The following is a 12,649-nucleotide window of genomic DNA, read 5'->3' as shown; positions in this document are numbered from 1 at the left end:
GTGTGTGTGTTGATTATGTTGGTTTCATTGTGTGTCCCTGTGTGTGTGTGTTCATCATGTTGGTTTCATTGTGTGTCCCTGTGTGTGTGTGTTCATTGTGTTTGTTTTATTGTGTGTCCCTGTGTGTGTGTGTGTTCATCATGTTGGTTTCATTGTGTGTCCCTGTGTATGTGTGTTCATCATGTTGGTTTCATTGTGTGTCCCTGTGTGTGTGTGTTCATTGTGTTTGTTTCATTGTGTGTCCCTGTGTGTGTGTGTTCATTGTGTTTGTTTCATTGTGTGTCCCTGTGTGTGTGTGTTTATTGTGTTGGTTTCATTGTGTGTCCCTGACAGACGTAGCGGTAAGATCGGGTACAGTGGTCGTCGTTGAGCTGACCGTTAGAATGGATCATAGCACAGTCCTCTGTCCCGCCCAGACCATGACCCTTCCAGTTATCAGGCTGACCGGGCTTCCACTGACTGCACACACACACACACACACACACACACACACACACAGGGTCAGAACACAAAGATATATATACACACACACACAGGGGCTGAGGGTGTTGTTGATACCTGCGGTCCATGATATAAGGTGTTCCATCAATCCACTCCCAGTTTCCAGTCCTCTCATCACTCAGACCCAGCCAGTAGAACAGTGGCATGGTGTGGGACGTCACAAAGTCCTGTTATATACACACGTCATATAGTCCCGTTATATACACACACGTTACATAGTCCTGTTATATACAGGCACGTTACATAGTCCTGTTATATACAGGCACGTTACATAGTCCTGTTATATACACACACGTTACATAGTCCTGTTATATACATGCACGTTACATAGTCCTGTTATATACAGGCACGTTACATAGTCCTGTTATATACATGCACGTTACATAGTCCTGTTATATACAGGCACGTTACATAGTCCTGTTATATACATGCACGTTACATAGTCCTGTCATATACACACACGTTACATAGTCCTGTTATATACAGGCACGTTACATAGTCCTGTCATATACACACACGTTACATAGTCCTGTTATATACATGCACGTTACATAGTCCTGTTATATACAGGCACGTTACATAGTCCTGTCATATACACACACGTTACATAGTCCTGTTATATACATGCACGTTACATAGTCCTGTTATATAGATGCACGTTACATAGTCCTGTTATATACAGGCACGTTACATTGTCCTGTCATATACACACACATTACATAGTCCTGTTATATACATGCACGTTACATAGTCCTGTTATATACATGCACGTTACATAGTCCTGTTATATACATGCACGTTACATAGTCCTGTTATATACATGCACGTTACATAGTCCTGTCATATACACACACATTACATAGTCCTGTTATATACAGGCACGTTACATAGTCCTGTCATATACACACACGTTACATAGTCCTGTTATATACATGCACGTTACATAGTCCTGTTATATACAGGCACGTTACATAGTCCTGTCATATACACACACGTTACATAGTCCTGTTATATACATGCACGTTACATAGTCCTGTTATATAGATGCACGTTACATAGTCCTGTTATATACAGGCACGTTACATAGTCCTGTTATATACAGGCACGTTACATAGTCCTGTCATATACACACACGTTACACAGTCCTGTTATATACATACACGTTATATAGTCTCGTTATATACACACACGTTACATAGTCCTGTTATATAGACGCACGTTACATAGTCCTGTTATATACACACACGTTACATAGTCCAGTTATATACAGGCACGTTACATAGTCCTGTCATATACACACACGTTACATAGTCCTGTTATATACATGCACGTTACATAGTCCTGTTATATAGACGCACGTTACATAGTGCTGTTATATACAGGCACGTTACATAGTCCTGTTATATACACACACGTTACATAGTCCTGTCATATACACACATGTCATATAGTCCCGTTATATACACACGTCATATAGTCCCGTTATATACACACGTCATATAGTCCCGTTATATACACACGTCATATAGTCCCGTTATATACACACACGTTACATAGTCCTTTTATATAGACGCACATTACATAGTCCTGTTATATACACACACGTTACACAGTCCTGTTATATACACACACGTTACATAGTCCTGTTATATACAGTTATATTTTATCTATTCATTCATTATGTTCCTCATTTCATCTATTCATCTATTCATTCGTTATGTTCCTCATTTCATCTATTCATTCGTTATGTTCCTCATTTCATCTATTCATCTATTCATTCGTTATGTTCCTCATTTCATCTATTCATTTATTCATTCATTATGCTCCTTTCATCTTTTCAATTATGTTCCTAATTTAATCTATTCATTCTTTATATTCCTCCTTACATCTGTTTATTTGTTATGTTCCTCCACTCTTCTAGTCATTCGTTATGTTCCTCATTTCATCTATTCATTCTTTATGTTCCTAATTTTATCTATTCATCTATTCATTCGTTATGTTCCTCATTTCATCTATTAATTTATGTTCTTCCACTCATCTATTACTTTGCTATGTTCCTCCTTTTATTTTTTCAGGTTTTTCCTTTCATTTCTCCAGTTTATGAGTACTTATGAGCATCTTTTTTATTTTCCATAAATTGGCTAAAATTTGTCATTATGGGGTATTCTGCGTACAACCCCATTTGCAAAAAAAACGTGACGCTGTGTAAAATATAAAGAAAAACAGAATGCAATAATTAGAAAATCATTTATACCCTATATTCAATAGAAAATAGTACAAAGACAACATATCAAGTGTTGAAACTGAGAAATGTCTTGTTTCTTAAAATATATGCCCACTTTGGATTTGAGGACAGCAACACATTTAAAAAAACCTGGGACTAAATAGGTTAATTGGGAACAGGTCAATAACATGATTGGGTATAAAAAGATCATCCCTGAGAGGATGACTCTTTCAGAAGTAAAGATAGGGAGGGGTTCACCACTCTGTGAAAGACCATGCAGGCAAATAGTGTAACAATCTAAGAATAAGGTTTCTCAATGTAAAATTGCAACGACTTTGGGGATCTTATCTATGTTACATAATATCATTTAAACATTGAGAGAATACAGAGAAATCTCTGTAGGAAAGGGACAAGACCGAAAACCAATATTTGATGGACGTGCATTAAAAATAGACACGATTCTGTAATGGAAATCCTGCATGGACTCAGGAACACTTCTGAAAACCATTGTCTATGAACACAGTACGTCACTACATCCACAAATGCCAGTTAAAACTCAACCATGCAAAGAAGAAACAATATATAAACAAGATCCAGATCAGCCGCTGTCTTCTCTAGGCCCGAGCTCATTCAAGATGGACTGAGGCAAAGTGGAAAACCGTCCTGTAGTCTGAAAAATTTTTAGAATGCTGCATCCTCCGGACTAAAGATGTGAGGGACCCTCCAGCGTTTTATCAGCGCACAGTTCAAAAGCCAGCATCTGTGATGGTATGGGGGTGCATTAGTGCACATGGCATGTGTGACTTGCACATCTGTGAAGGCGCCATTAAAATATATACAGGTTATGGAGCAACATATGTTGCCATCCCTAACCCTATTTGACAAACAAACCTTGAAACTGAAACTTGAAACATCCAGATGTCTTTTTCAAGGAAGGCATTGCTTATTTCAGCAAGACAAAGCCAAACCACATTCTGCACATATCACAACAGCATAGCTCTGTTGCAACAGAGTCCGGGTGCTAAACTGGCCTGCCTGCAGTCCAGACCTGTCACCCATTGAAAACATTTGGTGCATTATGACACAAACAGATACGACAAAGGAGATCCTGAAATATTAATCAGCTGAAATCCTATATCAAGCAAGAATGGTAAAACATTTCAGTTTAAAACTACAGCATCTGGTCTCCTCATTTCCCAAACGCTTTGATTATTGTTGAAAGAAGAGGTAATTCAACACAGTAATAATCATGCCCCTTTCCCAACTTTTGCTGGCATCAAATCCAAAATGGGCATTTTTCCAAAAACAATAACATTTCTCAGTTTCCACATTTGATATGTTGTCGTTGTACTGTTTTCAACTTAATACAGCGATAAATGATTTGCACATGATTGCATTCTGTTTTTATAAGCATTTTATGCAGCGTCCAAACCTGTTTGGAAACAGGGTTGTTGATTGATGGCAAATAAATGTAATCAACTATAAATTCAATCTATAACAACACAATGTGGAGTAAGTGAAGTGGTCTTAATGCTCGGTATGTGCAATACGTTATGTTTCTTACCCAGTCCTGTGGAGTCTTGAGAACAGCCAGCTGAGCGTTAGATTGAAAGCAGTAGTCTCTGGCTTGGTTCCATGGCAACCCATCAGATGAGAAGAAATAACAGCTGGACCCAGACACCACCCAGCCTAGTGGACAGCACCCCACTGAAGTCCCTGCACAAACATACAGTCAGAAAAAAATTTTTTTTATCCCCTGCTGATTTTGTACATTTGCCCACTGACAAAGAAAGGATTGGTCTATGATTTTAATGGAAGGTGTATTTGAACGGTGAGAGACAGAATAACAACAAATATATCCAGAAAAACTATAAATTGATTTGCATTTTAATGAGTGGAATAAGTATTTCATCCCCTCTCAATCAGAAAGATTTCTGGCTCCCAGGTGTCTTTTATACACGTAACAAGTTGAGATTAGGACCACACTCTTAAAGGGAGGGCTCCTAATCTCAGCTTGTTACCTGTGTAAAAGACACCTGTCCACAGAACCAATCAATCAATCAGATTCCAAACTCTCCACCATGGCCAAGACTAAAGAGCTGTCCAAAGATGTCAGGGACAAGACTGTAGACCTATACAAGGCTGGAATAGGCTACAACAGTTGGTGCGATTATTCGCAAATGGAAGAAACACAAAGAACTGTCAATCTCCTTCGGTCTGGGGCTCCATGAAAGATCTCACTTCGTGGAGTTGCAATGATCATGAGAACGGTGAGGAATCAGCCCGGAACTATACGAGAGGATCTTGTCAATGATGTCAACTATAAAAATAGTCACCAAGAAAACAATTGGTAACACTACGCCATAAAGAACTGAAATCCTGCAGAGCCCTCAAGGTCCCCCTGTTCAAGAAAGCACATGTACAGGCCCATCTGAAGTTTGCCATTGAACATCTGAATGAGTCAGAGGAGAACTGGGTGAAAGTGTTGTGGTCAGATGAGACCAAAATCAAGCTCTTTGGCATCAACTCACCTCGCCGAGACCATCGCCGACACCATCCCTACTGTCAAACATGGAGGTAGAAACATTATACTTTGGGGGTGTTTTTCTGCTAAGGGGACAGGACAACTTCACCGCATTAAAGGGACGATGGACGGGGCCATGTTCCATCTAATCTTGGTTGAGAACCTCCTTCCCTCAGCCAGGGCATTGAATGGGTCGTGGATGGGTATTCCAGCATGACAATGACCCAAAACACACGGCCAAGGCAACAAAGGAGTGGCACAAGAAGAAGCACATTAAGGTCCTGGAGTGGCCTAGCCTGTCTCCAGACCTTAATTCAATAGAAAATCTGTAGAGGGAGCTGAAGGTTCGAGTTGCTAAACGTCAGCCTCAAAACCTTAATGACTTGGAGAAGATCTGCGAAGAGGAGTGGGATAAAATCCCTCCTGAGATGTGTGCAAATCTGGTGTCCCACTACAAGAAACATCTGACCTCTGTGATTGCCCACAAGGGTTTTGCCACAAAGTACTAAGTCATGTTTTGCAGAGGGGTCAAATACTTATTTCACTCATTAAAATGCAAATCAATCCATAAAGTTTTTCTGGATTTTGGTTGTTGTTATTTTGTCTCTCACTGTTCAAATAAACCTACCATTAAAATTATAGACTGTCCATTTCTTTGTCAGTGGGCAAATGTACAAAATCAGCAGGGGATCAAATAAAAATTTTCCTCCAATTTTACTGCACAGACACACACTTACACACTCACACACACACATATATATATATATATATATATATATATATATATATATATATACACACACACATATACACTTATATACAGTACAGACACACTTATACCCACACACATACACACACACATATACCCGTATACACACACACACACATATACGTATACACACACACACACATATACCCGTATACACACATATACCCGTATACACACAGACACACAGTCATATTGGCTTATAGCCTGTTCTGTTACAAAGCTTGTTGCCACTCCAAAACCATCCAGTGTGGGTCTGTGTGCAGGTATATCTACACAGATACGTCTATACGGATATATCTACACGGATACGTCTATACGGGTATATCTACACGGGTACGTCTAAACGGATATATCTACACGGATACGTCTATACGGGTATATCTACACGGGTACGTCTAAACGGGTATATCTACACGGATACGTCTATACGGGAATATCTACACAGATACGTCTCTATACGGATATATCTACACGGGTACGTCTATACGGGTATATCTATACGGATACGTCTATACGGGTATATCTATACGGGTACATCTACACCGGTACGTCTATACGGGTACATCTACACGGGTACATCTATACGGGTACGTCTATACGGGTACGTCTATACGGGTACATCTATACGGGTACATCTACACGGGTACGTCTATACGGGTACATCTACACGGGTACATCTATACGGGTACGTCTATACGGGTACATCTACACGGGTACATCTATACGGGTACGTCTATACGGGTACGTCTACACGGGTACGTCTATACGGGTACGTCTATACGGGTACATCTATACGGGTACATCTACACGGGTACGTCTACACGGGTACATCTATACGGGTACATCTACACCGGTACGTCTATACGGGTACATCTACACGGGTACGTCTATACGGGTACGTCTATACGGGTACGTCTATACGGGTATATCTATACGGGTACGTCTATACAGGTACATCTACACGGGTACATCTACACGGGTACATCTATACGGGTATATCTACACGGGTACGTCTACACGGGTACGTCTATACGGGTACGTCTATACGGGTACGTCTACACGGGTACGTCTATACGGGTATATCTACACGGGTACATCTACACGGGTACGTCTACACGGGTACATCTACACGGGTACATCTACACGGGTACATCTACACGGGTACGTCTATACGGGTATATCTACACGGGTACATCTACACGGGTACGTCTATACGGGTACATCTACACGGGTACATCTATACGGGTATATCTACACGGGTATGTCTATACGGGTATATCTACACGGGTACGTCTATACGGCTACATCTACACAGGAACATCTATATGGGTACGTCTGTAAATGTTTAGGGTCCCCACTTGGATATTAAATGTTTAGGGTCCCCACATGGATGGTAAATGCTTATGTACCATTGTTTAGGAGTCTTTGTAGAGTACACTTGATGTTGGCTATACTAGACCGAAGAGATTCCACTTCATTTATCCCCTTCATCTTCTCTGACACTGAAACACACACATATATAGAACATATACATATATATAACACACATAATTATACAACATAATACAGCTCCGGGAAAAATAAAGAGACCACTGAACCTTTTTCTTTCCTTTCCAAAAAAGTCGAAAAGGAAGGTTTTGAGTGAGGAACAGAAGGGTTAAAATTAAGAGACCACTACAAATTGAACGTTTCTTTTCCTCACTCAAACCTTTCCTTTCCAACTTTTTGGGGAAAAAAAAGGTGCAGAGGTCTCTTAATTTCTTCTGGAGCTGTATCTACTGTATCTATAACAGATATTGCAAAGAAACAGGTATTGAGCAGGTCCTTGATCTCTGATTTAACAGAATCAAATAAAATGACACTTTTCTGTAATTATTAATTTATAATTACAGAAATGTGATTATCCTACTGCCCTCCTCAGACAGACAGGTCACTGTTCTCTGCCTCCTGAACCAGCTTCCTCACTGCCTCTACCAGACTGGTCACTGTTCTCTGCCTCCTGAACCAGCTTCCTCACTGCCTCTACCAGACAGGTCACTGTTCCACTGCTTTGAACGTCTAGAATATTGTCCTAATAATGCTACATTGAATATCTAAAGCTTTAGAAAATAAATGTCTACCCATAATAAATATCTACCCATAGTAAATGTATACTCATAATAAATGTCTACCCATAGTAAATGTATATTAATAATAAATGTCTACCCATAGTAAATGTATACTCATAATAAATGTCTACCCATAATAAATGTCTACCCATAGTAAATGTGTACCCATAGTAAATGTCTACCTATGCCTGATTGATGAAACTCAAATAAATATCTACCCATAATAAATGTCTACCCATAATAAATGTATACCCATAATAAATGTCTACACATAGTAAATGTCTACCCATAGTAAATGTCTACACATAGTAAATGTCTACCCACAGTAAATGTCTACCCATAATAAATGTCTACCCATAGTAAATGTCTACCTATGCCTGATTGATGAAGCTCAAATAAATGTCTACCCATGCCTGATTGATGAAGCTCAACAACCATTGATCTCTTTTCTTTTATGAGGTATTTGCCTTTGCCCTTATGTACTGATTGCTAATTCAATCACATTTCAATCAATCAATTTATTTATAAAGCCCTTTTTACAACAGCAGTTGTCACAAAGTGCTTTACAGAGACACCCGGCCTTAAACCCCAAGGAGCAAACAACAGTACTGTTGAAATTTATGTTTGTTTGTTAAATCAGAAGCCATGGAAGGCCACAATATAGTTGCTTAAGTAGACTTTAAAGTACTTAGTGAAGGAAAATGTTAATGCAGATACATTAGAATGCTTAAGGGTGCCAATAAATTAGTTATTGTAGATTTTACTTTTGTAGATACAAACATATTAATAAAAAATATATACTTTCTCTCAGCATTTGATTTGGTTTAAAATAGGTATTCCCATAATTTTAAGCATTTCATTTTGATCATTATCTGTGTTTGTTCCATAAAGCCCTTTTAAAAATGTTTTTGAAGGGACTGTTAATAGTTATATTTCTATGACTTGTAGATATACATTACGAATGGAGACCAACCTGAATCCAGCTTTTGTCTCGTCATTTCCATTAAGAACTTCAGCCTTCCAACCTCTTTCTGCAGCACTTCCTCTGGACACACAGACATCCAGTCATGGTGTGCGCGTTCATATCAGTCGGTGTGTGTGTGTTTGTTTGTGAGTGTGTAGGATGTGTGAGAGTGTGTGTGTGTTTGTTTGTGAGTGTGTAGGATGTGTGAGAGTGTGTGTGTGTTTGTTTGTGAGTGTGTAGGATGTGTGAGAGTGTGTGTGTGTGTTTGTTTGTGAGTGTGTAGGATGTGTGAGAGTGTGTGTGTGTGTTTGTTTGTGAGTGTGTAGGATGTGTGAGGGTGTGTGTGTGTTTGTTTGTGAGTGTGTAGGATGTGTGAGAGTGTGTGTGTGTGTTTGTTTGTGAGTGTGTAGGATGTGTGAGGGTGTGTGTGTGTTTGTTTGTGAGTGTGTAGGATGTGTGAGGGTGTGTGTGTGTGTTTGTTTGTGAGTGTGTAGGATGTGTGAGGGTGTGTGTGTGTGTTTGTTTGTGAGTGTGTAGGATGTGTGAGGGTGTGTGTGTGTTTGTTTGTGAGTGTGTAGGATGTGTGAGGGTGCTGAAATATGTGTGATTACCTGAGGCTTTACTATGTTCTAGAGCGGTGGTGGTGGTCTGAATGACAGAACTCAGGTTGGCCACAATCTTCTCCACTGATGAGAACCTGTTATCTGTCTTTATATCTACACACACACACACACACACACACATACAGACAATTTCTTTACTATATTTCCCAGGAATTTTGTGGATGTAATGGACTGAATAATAAATAAGTATTTTTTTACTTTTTTATTTATTTTTTAACCTAAGAAGCCAACCTAATCTTAACCCCAAGCCTACTTATAACCTTAAGCATAATTATAGCCTAATCTAAACACCAAATCTAAAATGTCCTCACTTCACCAGAGCTGCCATGGGTTACTATGAGGACTTCTGGTTGTCATAGGTACAGTAATACATACATTCATGTGTGTACTCACTGCTGATGGAGACAGAGATGATGAGAGCCAATAGGACGGCAGCACACAGAACAGGCCCCGCCCATTTCCACTTCTCTCTGTCTACTTTTCCTAATTCAGGCTCTACAGACACACACAGACGTGTTATTGTAAGTTATCTCAACAAACACACACACAATACAGTCACACAGACTACACACAGACAAGTGTTATTGAAGGTTCTCTTCAGACACAGACAAGTGTTATTGAAGGTTCTCTTCAGACACAGACAAGTGTTATTGAAGGTTCTCTTCAGACACAGACAAGTGTTATTGAAAGTTCTCTTCAGACACAGACACGTGTTATTGAAGGTTCTCGTCAGACATGTCTATGGGTTCTAAAATCATCACTCCCCTCTCTCCTCCTTTTTTTGACCTCCTCTCCTCAAGGACCCTCAGACATTTGTGAGCTACAGTGTCTTCTGGCATAATTGGAACAATTAATGTTTGTAATTCTTTTGGCTCTATACTTCTAAAGTTAAAACTTGAAGTTCAACACTGCGTATCTTCCCCGGTGATATTCTGCCAGGTCTGTACTGGGTATCTTCCCCGGTGATGTTCTGCCAGGTCTGTACTGGGTATCTTCCCTGGTGATGTTCTGCCAGGTCTGTACTGGGTATCTTCCTTGGTGATGCTCTGCCAGGTCTGTACTGGGTATCTTCCTTGGTGATGCTCTGCCAGGTCTGTACTGGGTATCTTCCCTGGTGATGTTCTGCCAGGTCTGTACTGGGTATCTTCCCTGGTGATGTTCTGCCAGGTCTGTACTGGGTATCTTCCCTGGTGATGCTCTGCCAGGTCTGTACTGGGTATCTTCCCTGGTGATGCTCTGCCAGGTCTGTACTGGGTATCTTCCCTGGTGATGTTCTGATGGTGTGTTTCAGGTCCTTGTCTTGCAGTATGATTACAGATGATGGTTCAGCGGGTGAAGTCTTTTGAAGATGGTGTCTACCTCTCAGAGAGTGTTCCTGATCTGTCGGAAAGTCATTTATTGCTTTTTCCTCATTACAGTGAGAATTTTTCTGTCATCAATAGTAGTGGTCTTCCTTGGCCTACCAGGTTATATTCCATTGCTGTGTTGACCAGTGCTTTCTATCTTCTTAATGATGTTTCAAACTGTTGTTCTGGGTAAGGTTTAAGATAAACCAAAGGTTTTGGCTACTGTGAACCTATGACAACCCAAGCCCACCCCTTGATACGTGACTATGCCTCATTCCTTGATACAGGTCACTCAGATTGTAGATCCATTATACAGAACAATCACTCAGAGAGTGGATCCATTATACAGAACAATCACTCAGAGAGTGTAGATCCATTATACAGAACAATCACTCAGAGAGTGTAGATCCATTATACAGAACAATCACTCAGAGAGTGGATCCATTATACAAAACGTTCACTCAGAGAGGATCAATTATAGAGGACGATCTCTCAGAGACTGGATCCATTGAACAGAACGAACACTCAGAGAGTGGATCCATTATAGAGAATAATCACTCAGAGAGTGGATCCATTATACAAAACGTTCACTCAGAGTTGACCCATTATACAAAATGATCACTCAGAGACTGGATCCATTGAACAGAACGATCACTCAGAGAGTGGATCCATTATAGAGAACGATCATTCAGAGAGTGGATCCATTGTACAGAACGATCACTCAGAGAGGATCCATTATAGAGAATGATCATTCAGAGACTGGATCCATTGAACAGAACGAACACTCAGAGAGTGGATCCATTATACAGAACGTTCACTATGACAGTGGATCCATTATACAGAATGATCACTCAGAGACTGGATCCATTGTACAGAACAATCACTCAATGTGGTACAAAAGTGTCATCACTTCCAAACGTTGAAACTGATATGTACACAAATACACCTAAATAAAAACTGAGAAGCTATACTATTTAGTACTGATCTAAAAGACAAAAAGAACCATTCCAGTAATTATGGATGGCGCTGTAGTTCAGGGCTACAAGAAAGTTGTGAAGCATTTGGAGGACCCCAAGGATAAATCTGACAACCATAGCTTTAACACACTGGAACAGCACACATAGACACTACACACACACCTTTGGTCCACAAGGTTCGGATATCGCTGGTGTCTGTGTTGTTGAAATCGTCATGGTATTCTGTTGTCATGACTACAGCCCCCTTAACCGATCCCGGTTCCTCAGCCTCCTTCATCAGCCTCTAGAAGTTATGGATCTATAGGTGCTATGTGGTTGAATATCCAGAGTCTGTTATTATAAATGGTGTGTGTGTTTGCAACCCAAACTGCCGGTCACTGCACCCTATCCTGCACTTTGAGCATCCAGCTCTCTATCTGTGTGTGTGTGTCAGAAAGTGACAGACTGTGTGTGTGTGTGTATTTTTGTGGTTAGGTCTTACAGAACGAATGGGGACCAAATGTCCCAATAAATATAGTAAAACCAGAAAAAATTGACCTCGTTGGGACCTTTTGCCGGTCCCCGTGAGGCAAAAGTCAATTTCCGGCTCAGGGTTTAGGGTCAAACTTATAAT

General features: G+C 40.2%; 1 protein-coding gene across 1 annotated transcript; it reads right to left on the bottom strand.

The window, feature by feature from the left end:
* Positions 1 to 234: 234 nt before the first annotated feature.
* On the bottom strand, positions 235 to 12,439 carry asgrl2 (asialoglycoprotein receptor-like 2). The gene is made up of 8 exons (XM_034290406.1): positions 12,199 to 12,439; positions 10,107 to 10,208; positions 9,702 to 9,806; positions 9,100 to 9,171; positions 7,428 to 7,520; positions 4,290 to 4,441; positions 559 to 668; positions 235 to 459 (listed from the first exon to the last, which is right to left on the bottom strand). The coding sequence occupies exons 1-8, from the start codon at positions 12,311 to 12,313 to the stop codon at positions 300 to 302; spliced, it is 909 nt and encodes a 302-aa protein (XP_034146297.1). The 5' UTR covers positions 12,314 to 12,439; the 3' UTR covers positions 235 to 299.
* Between the last annotated feature and the right edge of the window lie 210 nt (positions 12,440 to 12,649).

This window comes from Esox lucius, chromosome 24 (genome assembly GCF_011004845.1).
Source record: "Esox lucius isolate fEsoLuc1 chromosome 24, fEsoLuc1.pri, whole genome shotgun sequence".
In the NCBI taxonomy this organism is placed as follows: domain Eukaryota; kingdom Metazoa; phylum Chordata; class Actinopteri; order Esociformes; family Esocidae; genus Esox; species Esox lucius.
This window is presented reverse-complemented; position numbering and strand designations above follow the sequence as displayed.